Consider the following 17447-nt stretch of genomic DNA (forward strand, 5'->3'; position numbering starts at 1 on the left):
CCACAGTAACAACAGTAGAAGAAATTTATTACAGATATAAATTTCAATAAGGCAGAATACGGGGTAGGACGTAAACAATGACATATTCAGTTCTAAAATAATCTTTTGCAACTTAAACGAAGACAATTTTAGAAAAAAAAAGTACTCTATGAAATCATAAACTAAACTATCTTTCTTAAAATATATTGCAACTTATCTTCAACATAAGTTTGTTTCTTATAATCCAAACAACTTTTTCAAAACAAAATATAATTATTTTCACTTTCAGTCAATTTTTTTTCAAAGTTTCACAAATTAGGTACTATACAATGTAAAATGAGTTGATGGCAATAGCCCCTTATGCAACAAATTTAGGATATCATTTTTCTTTTTTTAATCGATGGCGAATCTTTTAGAGTAAGCTGGAATCACGATAGTTATCACACTGTTTTGCTCTGATTGTTTCTTTTCTCCTCACTCCTCTTAAACGTGCGATCCGTACAATATTTTGACGTAAAAGTTGTCATCGTCTTTTATTACTAATGTCCTTCAAGATGAATGTTACATGGTAGTTCTTCAATGCTTTTATGGTATGTCTACTCATGCACTTTTATACAGTGTGCCCATTTTCTTTGACAGTTTTCATTGCCATAGCATACCGGGATAGCAAGTATATTGGTCCGCTACGGAGAGCTCTTTTAACCTCTTTATCGTTGAATGAGCTGCATCTAGCGTAATTGATTTTATGTTGCCATTGTTATAACTGCATATATGTACATGGCTATCATGTAGTTGTTTTTTTTACTGTCTGCAACAGTTGTCACTTTAAAATGTTATGTCAATCGCACTGTCAGATTTGTCATTTAAGCAACACAAATATTTGAGCACACAGCTTGCAATTTCTGTTACCCCTCTTTTTCTTCTGATTTATCCTAGGTTTAGCATTGCACAATTGTTTCGCCTTTTCTGCAATCATAAAGTTACAAACGGCTGGTTTGGATATGTAATAAAAGGAGGAAGCCTCCCCTATGGATCAGAAAGCACTCCCTGAAGGTCGTAGACTGCAACAAAAATACCTACAATCAGTTGTTTCTTCCTGCCTAGACCTTTTTCCAAAATATGATTTTCGTATTCCAAATGATTAATTTTTTATTATTGAAAATTAGACAAACTTCGGATTAGTTCGTTTTGGTTTTTTTTTTTATTTTCAAATGGCTTTGGCATAAACCAATTAGTCAGACTTTTTATTAATTTATAAATTATAAAAGGAGCATTTTATAATCCAATATAGATACATTGACTTCAAATTCTCACACACTAGGATAAAAATGTTATAATTGGTTTCAAATGAGTGTAGAGTAATAAATCATGAAGTGTCATAAAATTTGCCTGAATTTCGGTGTCGTCATGGGCGTAGGCAAATGGACGGATGTCAACTTCGTCGTCAAAAATTGATGTACCTCAAAATATCATATTTTGGATATTTTGTGATAACCAATTTTATTTAATTTTTCGATTAACTTATTCTTCAAACTCGTATTCCATTATATGGTCATTAAAGCTAATTACATTTTTATTTATAAAAACAAATTCACTTCCTTACTGAACGAATAAAAGCATTAGAAGAAACTGATAAGGGTATGACGCACCTCCTAATATTACTAAGAACTAAAATAAATCAACATGAAGACTAATAACGCGTAATGAGGTTTTACTTACACTTTCATTATAATCCCTCTTTTATTTTATTATTATCATTCGACATTCGACATTCGAGTTAGTAATTGTTACTACACCAATTAAACGTACAGTAATATTGTGATATAGAAATAGTGAAAAAGTTATAAAATGGCGACATTTACTCCAAAGAAAAGAGGTGTAAAAAATTCTCCGCTATCTGTTAGTGAAAAAGTTATAATTTTAAATGTATATGATTGCATAAAACACGATCACCCTAGTTTGTCTGTGCAAGAAAGTGTTGAGCGATGTGCCCGAATGACTGGAATTGGACAGTCCACGATTTTTAAATTATTGCGAGAAAGAAAGATATCAGGCCAGTTAAGTCCATGCAAGAGAAAATCAGGAAGACCAATAAAAATCTTAGGTGAAGACACCAAACGTGACATTCGAAGAAAAGTTCAAAACTTTAAAAAGTATGAATTTTTCCTGGGAAAAGCACAATCGAAAGGCACTATTACTGGAAAGTGATGAAATCATTTGCTGGAGACGAAAATATTTGAGAACTATAAAACAGTACCGCAGAGAGCACAAGAAATTTTTTTATCTTGATGAGACGTGGATAAACGAAGGTTATATAGTCCAAAAAATGTGGCAAGATAAAAATGTAACAAGTGCTCGCCAAGCTTTCATAGAAGGCCTTTCGACGGGCATTAAAGTGCCTTCGGGAAAAGGGAAGAGGTTTATAATTGCTCACATTGGAAGCGAAGAAGGATTTTTAAAAGAAGGTTTGTTAAGCTTTGAGTCGTGTCGGACGGGAGATTATCATGAGGACATGAATTCGGATGTCTTCGAAGACTACTTCGGGGAAATGTTAAAATTTCTTCCAGCTGATTCGGTCGTGGTTATGGATAATGCAAGCTACCATTCAAGGCGCATAGAGAAGGTACCAACTTCAGCTTGGAGAAAGCAAGAAATTATTAACTGGCTGTCAAATAAAGGTATTCAGTTTGAGACGAATTCAATAAAGAAGGAACTACTAGCCGTAGTAAAACAACATAAATCTCGCTTCATAAAATATGCCGTAGAAGATGTAGCAGAAAAGTATAAAGTAACTGTGCTACGCCTACCGCCATATCATTGCGAATTAAATCCCATAGAACTTATATGGGCACAAGTTAAAGGATATGTTGCAAGGCACAATACCACATTTAAAATGAAAGATGTCAAGGTATTGTTTGATCAAGCCATTATGGAAATCACGTCAGAAAACTGGCAAAAAGCAATCCAGCATGTTTTAAAAGAGGAAGATAAAATGTGGGAACTGGACAACTTGGTCGATCAGGTGGTTGACCCTATAATTATAACACCAGGGGATGATGACAGTTCTTCGGATGAAGACTATAGTGATGTAGAATTGTAATAACGTATCCAGTAAAGTTTTTGTAGTTTTTGTGAATAAATTGATTTAAACTCCCCACAAGTGTTTCAATATGTAAAGTTCATTCGTGTGTGTTTGTGAGTATTTCCCGATTTCGGTTCGTATATATTTTATTGTTACATTTTATATTTTTTTAATAACACTGTTATGCTGTATTACATTTTTATTTCCTTTAATATGATTTTTAAGAATGCATATTCTTTTGTCAATTAACCCACTAGCGCGCCTCTGGCTCAGTGTTTATCTGTCGATAACAATGGACTAATCCCTTAAAACAGGGTGATACCTACCTGCTCTTTATGAAACGACAGAATTTTGCAATGCGGACGGAATTTATTGACGGATTATTGACGGATTACCCTGTAGCGCTTTTGAATACTTCATGAGATTTTATTACTCTACACTCATTAGAAATAGATTATACACTCATTAGATATAGTAAGATTTTAGTAATTTTTTTTGTACATAGATAAATATTTTTTGTTTTTTTCCTTATATATCCTTATAATTAATATTATAATTATCCTTCTTATATATCCTTATATTTATGTAGTCTATTGTTTAGTTTTAAGTAATTTTTTTTTCTTTTTTGTTTTTTTTTTAATTTGATTCATTTTATTAGATTTTTTAACTTATTTGTTTTTTTACAACAACTTTTTTTTTATTTTTTCGTAAACACTTTTACAATAATATTTTGTTTCGCAGAATTGCTTCCAATGGTGTTAGTTTTTACAATTTCATTTTGCAACGAATTATACTTTTTGGGTGGCTAGAAGCTTAGGCAGTATGATGGAAAAAACCCTCCCAGGAGTCACTAGCTGACTCCTGGGAGGTCGGTCCCCTTCCTTTCTTTTAGGTAATCCCCGTGACGTTAGGCGATGAATTTGGCACCAACAATATACTCCTGTGAACTTTGAGGCCTATAATTATGACTCGAAAGTCTTGAAATTTGTTCTATGTGAACGTTTGCACTATTCGCGAGTTCTTCATCTAAGTTCCGATCGTTTCCATGCTTACCTTTCATTTCTACACTCAGTACACCTATGTTTATGTTTGTTTTTTGAAACTCAGCAGAGAGTTTTTTGCAATTTGTAGCAATGGTACTTGTTTCTTTTTAAAATATTTCGTACAGTTCTAGCACTAATACCAGATTATCTTAAAATTAGTGCGCTGTTACAAGGAAAATTGATTTCAGCTAGACTACATAATGGTAGTCTCACACTGTTCTTGTTCTTCATTAATTTCACGAGCTGGTTGATTTTTATCTTCATCACTATCCGACAAAACGGAAACGGAAACAGGAGTAGAACGAACATCTTAGTAGAATGGCAGAGGAAACAGGCTTTAAAGCCTACATACAAGAAGGAAGAACAAGATCACTATCCGTGCATTTTCTAAAATTTTTGACACAACCTGTTTGTTCAAATTAAAAAACAATGTTGTGAATTGTAGATTTTGTTGGTACAGTGCCTTCGAATGAAAAGCTACCGATTATTATTGTCGGCGCTACTTCCAAAATAATGCCAGTTATTAATTTGAATTTTATGTTCAGTTGTAAAGGTATCTAGGATCTTTCTTAAGCAATGCAGCCTCCTCCCATACGGAAATTCGCAGAAGAATAGGGATGGCCAAGAACGCGATGAGTCGACTGTCAAAAATATGGAAGGATCGCTCTTTATCCAAAAAACTCAAAATGAGACTGGTACGGACACTCATTTTTTCAATCTTCAGTTACGGTGCCGAAACATGGACAATAAAATCAGAGGATAGGAAAAGGATTGACGCATTCGAAATGTGGTGCTGGAGACGAATGCTACGCGTCTCGTGGACGGAGCACAGATCCAATCAGTCGATTCTCGAAGAGCTAAACATTCAGACCAGACTCTCCTCTCAGTGTCTTGTAAATGTTTTGCAAATGTCTTGCAAAAATCCAATCAGTCGATTCTCGAAGAGCTAAACATTCAGACCAGACTCTCCTCTCAGTGTCTTGCAAATGTTTTAAAGTTTTTTGGCCACATTGCTAGAAGAGACAATGACAACTTAGAAAGACTAATTGTGTGCGGAAACGTAGAAGGACGTAGAGGCAGAGGACGCTCACCTATCCGATGGTCAGATCAAGTACAGAAAGCCACTGGAGAGACGTTTTCCGAGTCGATGAGAGCAGCCCAAAATCGCAAGAGATGGAGAGAATTGACAGCCCGCATTGTAGGAAATCACGATCCTCAGCAATGAGGAAACGACAAGAGAGAGAGTAAAGGTTACCATCACGTGAGTTACCATTATCCTATCTTGAAATATCAATTTCTCTATTTTCTTTTTTTTGCGTATAAAACCAGAATTATTACTAATGAAAAAATAAACGTATATTGGACTTTTCGGTTATCAAAACTAAATGTCACTTTGACAAAACTAAAATTCAATCAATGGGTACTAAAAACAAGCTCGTATGTCGACACTAATTTCATACTATATTACAGTCTCTCTCTGTTAGCAGAAAAACCTTTTCAGATTACCACAATGTATATCCCTGCCGTATTCTTTTAGAAAATGGCGGAAACATTATACTGAGGATAAGAATTTGAAGAAAATTAATAAAGTAAAAAAAATTAGATATGTCTCATGGATTCAGTGAAAGATATACAGGTGCTAATAAATTTAAAAATATAACGTTCAACAATTTCATACATGAACCGATATTATCATAAAAATTTTAATCCTACACCAAAATATTTCACCGCCCTGTCATTTTTCCCATGTTATTTATACACACGGGTGACAAGCAGATTATTTACGACAGTCCTAATACGGTTTTCGACAGCACGCACCCAAATTTACTATCCTGCCCCAACGCCCAGACCAGAATCGGCCCATTGTGGTTATTTATACAAAGGAACTAGATAAAGCGAACCAGTGAAGTTAATTTGAGACTATTAAACTAGCCGCAAATGTCACCGGTGATAACATCTATCGGGGGTAGAGATGGTAGCGGTCTGAATCTAGCAATGATTCAGCTATTCGGATCACATAAATTGATCAATAGACACATTTCGAAAAAATATTTTTGTATAAAAATCATATTTAAAGAACATCTTAACCTTTTTAAATAGTGATTAGGCTCTCATTACTATTATTTTTCGATCATATATGAATTTTATTAGAATCAACCTAAATATGTTCCTACAAATTGTTGAATTTAGAAAGAATATAATAGTTTTTCCGAATAAAGTACTATATCACGATCCATTGTTAATAAGATAGTTTATTTTGTAATTTTGGATATGAAGGAAATAGAAGAAACTATACAAATATTTAGTAATGCTTCAGTCAAATGAATCGGTTCAACTAGAGCGATCTCTTTCAGATGAATCAGTAATTCTACTTCTTTGACAGAGGAATGTAACCAATGACACTTTCATGGTAAGTTCATATCACGTTTTCGTGTTAGTTTCATCAGAACCATAGTAAATATTAAATTTTCTTAAAGTAGAAATAATTCAGTGATTTATAACAAGGAAAACTGTTAATAAAGATCTGAATCACTACTGCACATATATTAAAAATACTTTTACAGCGAAGGTAGCCTGTTTTGGTCTTAAACATACTAACAGTAAGCGATTCAGTACTTATGAATCACTCTATTTATTGACAACGATACCTCTACAGTAAATTTAATTTGGAGCTATTAAACTAAACAGCAAATGTCACCGGCGATAAGATCTCTCAAATTCGGTCCGAGTATCGTTTTTCAAGTGATCCGCCGGAGCAAAGAAAAAAAATTGTTTGTTGGGAAGTGAGTTACAAATGAGCGACTGTAGTTGGCATTTGATGATGATAATGCCGGTGCAACTTTTGGTGGGATCGGGTGGCTGTGCCTGCCGTTTCATCCTTAACTAGGTATGTGGGGGTGGCTACTGTTCCGGTACTGTAACGGTACCTTTTTCCGGAGCATCTTTACAAAGAAATTTGGAAACTACTTCGCTATTTTTATGCTTTGAATGTTGAATATCATAATATAATTTAAATAGTATCAGAAACTTGGCAAAAAATTTATCCTTTTTTCTGTTACTGCCTCACTTTTAGCCAAGGTGGAAAATAGTTATGAATAAGTTGTTAGGGTTTAATATAGCGTTATAAAGAATGTACAAGGGTTTATTTATCTCGTCTGCTTTCTACTGCGTATATAATAATTAATGTGGTTACTCGTTTACAATTCTTTTTAAACATTTTTTCTTCGCTCAGATAGTAATGTTGATGCTTTAAATGATCTTGTTGTTTAAATTTTATTTAAAAAAAAATGTTTTTATTGTACTGTACGTTCTATAACCATACCTACTAGTGTAACAGTAGACACTACCGAATATAAAAGGTTTGGTCGTTTATCTCCCAAACCGGTTGGCTGCGGTCGTTTTCTGGTGCTTCTTCTTCGTCGGATCGGAGGATCATGGTAACTGGCGCTCTCAGCATAATATATGTCTCAAATACCTTGTTCTTCGCTACTCCAGTGTCTTTTAATAGCTGGCGATGCCTTTTATATGGTACAAAACGAGGAACGGAGTATGTTGTGTGAACGAAAACAGCTGATTCGAGTACCGAATTTAGCTTTTGACATTGACATGTTTGCCGAATTCTGTAAGAAAGTATAATTTACGTAATTTCTAAATCAAATATGTCATTTCTTCCTAAATCGAGCTATGTAATACAAGTGGCACTTTAAAATCATCTTCAGATATGTTTTTGATGACTGGATATCATTAAAATTATTTCGATTTGAGGTACCATTTTTTATCATAGCCAGTTGATTGGATCTGCAGTTTAAAGTACTTAGTATCTTATGATATAGTTATGATGCATAATTTATTTATTCTAAGATGAATTGAATTGCCGATTTCAAAAGTCTGTCTAGATTCTAGATTAAGGGCTTGGATATTGCAGTTTTTGTATCAATTTGATCGATCTATATATTTCCATCTATGTCTATGTCTTTACTTCTCTCCTATAGAACCATATCTCAAATATGTTTCCAGTAGTTTTATGCTGCAATCATCTGCATCAGTATTTGTAGTGCTTCTTTGCTATTTGCCAATATCACTGTGTCATTATATTATCGTAAATTATTAAAACATTTCTCCTTCTCCAGTTACATAGTCCCCGTTCCTCTGGCTACATGGTCGAAGTAACTTGGGTATGCTAAGTTTATTTTTTTTAATAGCCTTAATAGTCTGTTATATGAGAAGAAGAAGAAGAAGAAAAATAGAAACATTGACCACCTAAGCTTAGTATTTCTTGTTATTGTTGGATCTTTCCATTATCATAATTATCATCATCATCATCCAGCTTTCTGAGTCCAAAGTTGACAATTTCTTCCAGATCTGTCAGTCTTCCGGCAGACAATTCCCAGCTATTCTTTTGATGTCGTCTCTCCAATGTGTCTACCTCTGCTTCTTCTGTCTGCTTGTGGTCTCCATACTGCAATTTTTTGGGTCCACCGTCCGTCGTTAATTCTGGCCACATGGTCCGCCCATTTCCACTTCAGCCATGCTTTGGGCTCTATGCATCTGTGACGCCTTTCCTTCTTATTTCTTTGTTTCGGACCCTGTCTCTGAGAGTCAGTCCAAGTAGCGAACGTTTCATTCTTCTGTAGGCTACTCTGAGTTTGGTTGCTGTAACCTGGGTTAAAGAAAGTGTTTTGGCGCTGTAAGTTATGACTGAAAAGAAACATTGGTCGAACATCTTCTTGTTGTTCAGCAGTTTGGTTGTCCTGGCAATGTGGATTTCCTTAAGTATTTATATTTAATAACTAATCCTATTTCGTTACAGTCGACTTTTGGATTGTCGCTTGGTACTATATTTGTCAAAATTTGTGTCTTTTCAAAATTTATGTTCAAACCAACTTTATTACAGGCAGCATCTAACTCGGCATAGTTTCAGTAGGTGGGAGACCATTTCACCGTTGATTGATTGATTTCTTTAGCTTTCCACTCCAATTTTTTGAAAGTATATTTCGGGTAAGATAAAAAAAGTTGAGGATATTACAACAAAAATTGCCAAACCCAAATGGAGCTTCGCAGGCTACACTGCGTGGCAAAAAGACTGACTTTGGAATGACACAATACAACACTGAAGACCTTAAAAGGGTGGATGACCAAGAGGAAGTCCCCAGATGAGATAGGTAGATGACATCAAAAAAAAATAGTCAGAACAAATTGGAAGTATGTTGCTTAGAATCTAGATTGATGGAAGGACTTGGGAGAGCCCTATGTTCAAAAATGGACGATAGAAATCTAAGAAGAAGAAGATAGTGTGGCGTACAAAACCGAATCTATATAAAAAAAATTACAAAATGTACCAAATATAAATCAGACGTACACCCGGAAAGAAAAGTACTATACGGTGACAGTCTGGGAATGGCTCGCGGCTAGACAAAACAGTGGAGATGGTCGTGCGGTCCACAAAACAAAAAAAATCCGAAGTTATATCAGGGGCGCCAGGTAAATTGGCCCACAGCCTTCCCTACGTTATTATTCAATAAACCACCAACTTACCAATAGGTTTACTACTAAAATACTAAGTAACAGTATACAACCTGAATAAATAAAAAAAAAATAAATGAAATTGTCAGATTAGAATTTAGTTAATTTTAATAAATAGATTCCCAAGATAGTTGAAAATAAATACATATTACAATATTATTTAACTTTACCATAGGCTTAATAAAAAAATAATATAAAAATGCGGCTTCTACTTGCCTAACAAAAATTCATAAGTTATTTCTATTTAACAGAACAAAATGAAAGGTAAGACGTATCAAAAGTACCGGACGCTAAGGGGTGTGCGGTTCAATACCAACCAAAAAAAATAATTACCGCAAATAGGACACCACGTGAGCTCAAGTGCGTGCGCAGAAAATAATATAAAAAAATAAATCTCAAATATATAACCCCCCCCTTAGACGCAGTTTACAAAATTAAAATAGGTATGTGTAAATATTGAATTAATAAAATAAACCGCAAATTATCTTTAAAAAAAAATCAGTAAAGTATTTGTAAATATGAAAATAAAAACTAACAGCAAATAATCTTTAAAAAAAAAAACTATTGTATTCCGCAAACCAAATTAGACGGCGCTTAAATCTTCCGTTGAAAATTAATTATCGATCCATACCTCGAATTTTCATATACTTCACCGCGTGGAATTCCAGTTATAGTTCAGCGTGTCTTCAATCCAAAATCCCATACGATTGCCGATGTACATAGACTTGTGTGACAATGTTGAAAAGTTGAAAATTACAGCCAGATGGAAAAATACGAAGAAGAAGAAGCAGAAAAAAACAAACAAACCAACCAACCCCTTCTTAGCCAGATTAGGGGTTTGAAATATCCCAAATTGGACCGAAGCGTAGCCGGCTATTTGGACTCGTGATTAAGGCTAATTTCTTGATCTAAATACGACTCCCGGTATTCACGTGTACTGTAGATCCGCTTTTTTTAGCGAAATTGTGGATATTCCAAAAAAAACCCTTCCACGAAGGCAGCAAATCCCCTTGAATATCCACACGGTTCGGACTAGTCCAGATCCCACATGGAACAGCAGCAAAAGCAAAAAAAACAAAAATGCCGTTTTTAATCTAGCCCAACCTTTCAGTAACACTCTCAAACCTGGAATCACTTTCTTTCCGTCGTCTTTCCGAACACTTGACAACTTGACACACGGAGGTCACCGAATAATACCGAGATTCAAAAATTTCAATTTTATGATCCCAATTCTTCCAAGATAACTCTAGAAAGAACGATCTAAATTAGTTTCTTCACAAAAAAGAGGACGTGTTCCCTTAACTTCAGCACAATTTGCCAGACATTACCCCTATTTAAAAATTACTAATTTTATTTTCGCCACCTTGCTTATAATATATTATAGGCAACCGCTCTTACACGTCCTGAATTATTTAAATTTTGATAAAATAGAGGTGGGACTTTCTACTTTAAATTTGGAACGTAACAACACCTCCCTTTCCCAGAGGAAAATTTACGAGGAAAAACTAGACGAAGAAAATTTTCCCTCGCGCTAGCGACGCACTACCTAAACTCCGAGCGAAGTCCACAACACAATCATCATCCACACCGTCTTCACCGTGCGCAAGTACTTGGACAACGAAAGACATACCAATCTCAAACCACACGCACAAAGCAACAACTTACTTACAACACTTACTCCACTTCCACACAACAGTCATCTCTCATCGTATGAGATCAAGTAGAATAGTTTCAAATTCCAACGTCAATCTGACAACACTGATTTGGTCGGTTACTGGATGTTGCCCTTATTCGCGACCTCCCAGCTCTGGGGCATCGCTAGTACTTCACTATACCTCGCATAACATGAGTCCATAAGAAACTCTCCACCACTCGACTCTTACTGATACTGCGAGAAACATCTACCGAAACAGTAGTGTAATTCCAATTGTTCATTAAAATAAAAATGAGATAGGTCTTTCAGAATTTAAATCCGTATACAACGAAATTTAGTGAATCATCCAAAACTAAGCTATTATCCAACAAGATTCACCAAAACATAATTATGTGGCTTCGAAAAAATCCCAATTAAATAGAATGGCTTACTAACATCAAAACAAATCCCAACGCCATATCATCGAAGACAACATATTTCTGACCAAACCTAAGTGACATTCAATTCCATAAATCAAAAGAAATTAAGGCTACCGCAACCCTACGACTTCGTATTGGCTACCTAACACAAAAAAAAAACGAATCGGTTGACCATCCAAATACATCCTAAGAACCGATCATAGCCAACACTCAGTCATCCTTCACGGACACAACAAAAAAAAATAAATACAACCAATTTCAGAAGAATTTACTTAGACTAGACAAAACTTTGCTAGTCCGTTCTACTCCGACCTAAATCCTATCGGGATCACCAGTCGGGTTACTAATCCTTAAATCCTTAATATTCCAAATACCTTGATCCTTGCCATTTTCATCCTCTAAACTATATGTCCAGGGGGAAACTTTCTTCTTCACGAAGTAGGGTCCTATCCATCTAGGAGCTAACTTTTTCGTGAAATATTTAGCGGCATCTGACAACACAAAATTTCTCCGCCATACTGACTGATGGGGCTGAAATTCCTCTGGACGTCTCCGTAGATTATAGGTCTTCTCACACTTAGCCGAAGCTTTATCTAAACGTTTTCTAACATCAACAAATAATTCCTGGAGTCCACGCGATCGATTATATCCCATTTTAGCTACTTCGTCCTCCTGGTCTCCGAGTTTGTCCTTTCGGGAAAAATCTCGTCCATCCACTACCATCTTCCGACCGAAATTTATGAAGTAGGGATCTTGACCAGTCGACTCGTGGTATGCAGTGCGCGTAGCACATGCTAGTTTGGCCAAATTTTCATCCCACTTCCTATGGTTGTCAGCTATATAAGTTGCCATCATTGTTTTAAGGGTTCGGTTATAGCGTTCAGATGGATTGCACTGTGGATGATACAACGCATTATAACGAACTGAGACACCATAGGTTTCCATCATTTTCTTGAAAATACCCGAAGTATACTGGACACCATTATCACATAGTAACAGACGTGGAACTCCAAATACGAGGAAAACTTCTTCTTCTATTTTCTTAACGACATGCACGGCTTTTGAGGATCGCAACGGAAATACCAAAGAAAATTTACTAAACACATCCATTACCACTAAGATAAACTTATAGCCTTGAGTTGATCTTGGGAAAGGTCCCATAAGATCGGTTGCTACTATCTCCCATGGTTGAGTAGCTTTAGGTTGAGGAGTCATAAAGCCTTTGGGCTTACCTTGTTCCACCTTATGCATGGCACACAGTGAGCAACGTCCAACGTAACGAGACACATCACTCCGCAGTTTCGGCCAAAAATACTTCTCGTTAATACGCTTATAAGTTTTCAGGATCCCCATATGACCTGCTAAAGGACTATCATGACACAACTTCAGCACTTCCAATCGTTGACCCTTAGGAACGACTTCCTTCCAATTGTCCGCTTCCTCGACCAAAAATCCATGACTGGGACGGATGTATTTATAAAGTTTGCCACCAGACATTCTCCACTGAGGATACTTCAAGGGATTAGACTCGATTTTTCTACAAAGTTTATCATACCAACTATCACCACTAGGAAGCGGTACAACCTCTTCAACCATATCAAGCACGGGAACTGACCGAGATAACAAATCGGGGACAACATGTTCTTTTCCTTTCCGATGCACAATCTTAAAGTCATATTGTTGCAATCTTACCGCCCATCGAGCTAATCTTCCAGTAGGATCCTTCAAATTTTGAAGCCATACGAGGGATGCGTGATCAGTCACGACCGTAAACGGAACACCCTCCAAATAAGGACGCAGTTTTTCGACTGCCCATAACACAGCTAAACATTCCCGTTCCGTCGTGGAAAAATTCCTTTCTTGACGCGTTAGTGATCTGCTCAGGAAACTAATTACTTCGTCACCATCCGGGCCTGGCTGCAATAACACGGCGCCCACTCCATATCCTGAGGCATCACATTGGACAACAAAAGGCAAATTGTAGTCAGGACAATTAAGTATCGGAGCAGAAACTAGACATTCTTTTATTTTCTGAAAAGATTCTTCACAACTCGGGGTCCAATTGAATTTTCTTCCTTTCTTCAATATCGCTGTAATTGGAGCTAGTAGTGTCGCAAAGGAAGGAATAAATCTTCGATACCAGGAAAATGTGCCTATGATGCTACGAACTTCCTTGACGGATGTGGGTGTTGGGATACGTAGCATAGCCTTGACCTTATCACCATCAACATGTAGTCCATTCCTATCAACCACATGACCCAAATACTTTAGTTCCGGTCTACAAAATTGACATTTATCCCAGCTAACGGTTAACTTAGCTTCTCTCAAGCGTCTAAAGACTTCCTCTAAGATCCTTACATGTTCTTCAATAGACTTTGTCACGATGACCACGTCATCCAAGTAAGTAAAAACATAGGGTTCCAACTCCGGACCGAGGACACGATCTATCAACCTCTGCCATGTAGCCGGGGCATTATGTAATCCAAAAGGCATTCTGCAAAACTGAAAAAGACCTCGACCAGGAACCGTAAAAGCAGTATAAGGCCTGGAAGCCTTAGCAACAGGTACCTGCCAATACGCCGACTTAATGTCTATGGTGGAAAGATAATGCGCGTTCTTCAATTTATTTAAAATATTAGAGATGTACGGTAATGGGTAGCCATCCCTCTCTGTTAGGGCATTAAGCTTTCGATAGTCTACGCAGAACCTCCATTTTGGTTCTTCACCTTCTGGAACCTTTTTCTTCACCAAGAGAATCGGGGACGACCAAGCACTATTCGATCGCTCCACTACTCCTTTCGCCAACATATCTTCTAGCTCTTTATCAATATGGCTTTGGATTACTGGGGATACAGGATAGTAACGTTGTTTTATGGGTGCAGATTTACAAACAATCACATGCTCAGTGACATCAGTACAACCAAGAGAAGTGCCCATTAGTTCACGACTTCTATTAATAACTTCCTCCAATTGCGACTTCTCTGCATCGGTCAAAATAGTTTGACCTCGGAGATGATCCACTGAACCTACCATTGCTGGAGCGTCCGAAAAATACCATTCGTTATGCCTCAAATCTGGAACGATACCCATAACACGCCAAAAATCAGATCCTAAAATCAGAATGTGCGGTACGTCCAAAATAACTAATACTGGCAAGACACGCAAGCGATCCCTAACCATGAAAGGTACTAAACATTCCCCCAACGATTCACACATCTGACCATTCGCCACTCTACAAACGGTCTTCTTCGAAGTATCCAACTCTAAACCCAAGTTTTGTAAAAATTTCCAACCAGTTCTTCCTACAATGGTCTTTGAAGCACCAGAATCCAATAATCCCAAAATTTCCTTTCCTAAGACTTTAACTTTCAAATATGGACGTTCATCTCCTTCGGAATGATGTAAAATAAAGTCTAAAATAGGACGTAGGTTGGTCGAGTCAACGTCGGCAACACCTCTTCGACCAGTTAGGTGCGCTTCCTTCCGTTTCCCGAATTACACGAAGGACAAGTTCTGACTGTAAACCCTTCTTTCTTACACTTAAAACAGTGAACAGCCTCCTTCTTCATTAGACACCCTACTGCCTTATGGCCTGACTGATTACAACGATAACAGACTAAAGTCCTAAACTTTCCTCTAGCGGACTCCGATTCGGATGAAGCAACAGGACCCTCACTAACACTACTAAAACTTTCAGCATCCACACTGATATAAGCTAGGTCCTTTTCCAAAGTATTCATTTTCCTACTATTCGGTTCAACATAGTTCCTAATACAATCACGTCTTTCCTCCATACTGCGACATAGAACACGAAGTTCCTCCAAGGTAGCTGGCAAAGGATCACGTAATCTATCTTGATAGAACGGATGCAAATTCCTAATAACTATAGACAATTTAACTTCCTCTGGAACATGACAACGCAAGCGATTAAAGTAACTATTCATTATTGCCAAGTAAACTCCAATAGTCTCAGACGAATGCTGAGTTCTCCTCCGAAGCTCTTCAAAAAGCGCTTCCCCATGGTGAGCTGACAGGTACTCCCTACGAAACTCTTCAACTAATTCAGCCCAACCTTTCAGTAACACCGTCAAATCTGGAATCACTTTCTTTCCGTCGTCTTTCCGAACACTTGACAACTTGACACACGGAGGTCACCGAATAATACCGAGATTCAAAAATTTCAATTTTATGATCCCAATTCTTCCAAGATAACTCTAGAAAGAACGATCTAAATTAGTTTCTTCACAAAAAAGAGGACGTGTTCCCTTAACTTCAGCACAATTTGCCAGACATTACCCCTATTTAAAAATTACTAATTTTATTTTCGCCACCTTGCTTATAATATATTATAGGCAACCGCTCTTACACGTCCTGAATTATTTAAATTTTGATAAAATAGAGGTGGGACTTTCTACTTTAAATTTGGAACGTAACAATAGCTGCTTCTATTATTACCTCTTTATTTATGGTATATATTTATATACACTATTTCGTTTTTCGTCTATATTATCACTTTTCTTTCATCAATAATATCTTTTCTATCATCTAGGGCTGATTTTGTTTGTTTTGTCTGTTATTTTAGGTATTATTCAGTTACGTCTTGAAGTGTCATTTTGATGTTCTTGCATTGCTTAGACCTTTGTTATCAATTATTTACATGGATTGCGTATTAAAATAATACGATACAAAATTTGCACACAGCGGTTGGAAGATTTATAGCATTAAGACTAAATACTTAATAATTTCCAACACTTATCGAAGGATGTATTATAGGGCCTCACGTAAAACTCCTTGCCGAATATCCCAAAAAAAATCAAACTCACCTAACTTAACGGAGCAGTGTATGTGGGACCTACTCTCGTAGTACACCCAGTCGAAGCCCGCTTCGACGGCCAACCTGGCGAGCATTCCGTACTTAGACCGGTCCCTGTCGGAGGTAGTGATATCTACGGCCCGACCCTCGTAGTGCAACGAGTCGGGAGTGTGGTACCCCTCTTCGTCCCAGCCCTCCGTCACGAGGAGCTTCACGCCGGGCCACATGTTCATCACCGAGATGGCGAGGGTGTTGAGCTTTTCTTTGCATCTCTGAAAAAGAAAGGAGAATCGATTAATAAAGAGTATGATCTGTTAAGTGCCATTCAGTGCAGATAAGACACCAAATAGAACTGTTTAATCACATACAAATGCTTACTGGATTTAATGAAACTTATAAATCCGCAACAGCGTTCAAAGAATGAATGATTTTGAAACAGTGCTATGTAGTTTAGGGAAACACTAACTAATAGCGAAGCTTGGGTTAGACTAAATTTTCTAATCCAACCCTGCCTGAATTATGGCAGTTAACAAGAAAGTGATTGCGTTTTGCTTAATGCTTACTAATACTCGTTTCTTTGATTTTAAGGTTGTTAAAGGGTAAATAATATATTTCGTTGTTTTCGCTTTTCGGTAGATTACTGTAACTTTTCAGTAAATTGTAACTAAAATTGTTTATAAAATATGTAAAAATTTAAAAAAATCGTACAAAAATTTAAAAAAAAATGTACAAAATATACAAGAAATGTATAATATGTACTAGTATTTTTCTATATATTTTTTTATATCTCTGTATATAAAATGTGTATATATTTCTACATTTTTTGGACCATTTGTTTACATTTTTTTTATACATGTTGACTTATTTGTACAATCTTTTCATTTTTGCGTAATTTTGTCCTTATTTTGCTATTAGTGTAGAACCATTTTGGTCT

General features: G+C 36.4%; 1 protein-coding gene across 2 annotated transcripts in view; it reads right to left on the reverse strand.

Moving 5' to 3' along the window:
• hh (hedgehog signaling protein) overlaps nucleotides 1–17447 on the reverse strand; it is a 262519-nt gene that overhangs the window by 11666 nt on the left and 233406 nt on the right. For both annotated transcript variants that reach the window (XM_072538884.1, XM_072538889.1), the window contains exon 4: nucleotides 16524–16785. In XM_072538884.1, the coding sequence (XP_072394985.1) occupies nucleotides 16524–16785 (262 nt within the window). The remainder of the gene's footprint in view (nucleotides 1–16523; nucleotides 16786–17447) is intronic.

Source organism: Diabrotica undecimpunctata, chromosome 1, assembly GCF_040954645.1.
Source record: "Diabrotica undecimpunctata isolate CICGRU chromosome 1, icDiaUnde3, whole genome shotgun sequence".
In the NCBI taxonomy this organism is placed as follows: Eukaryota; Metazoa; Arthropoda; class Insecta; order Coleoptera; family Chrysomelidae; genus Diabrotica; species Diabrotica undecimpunctata.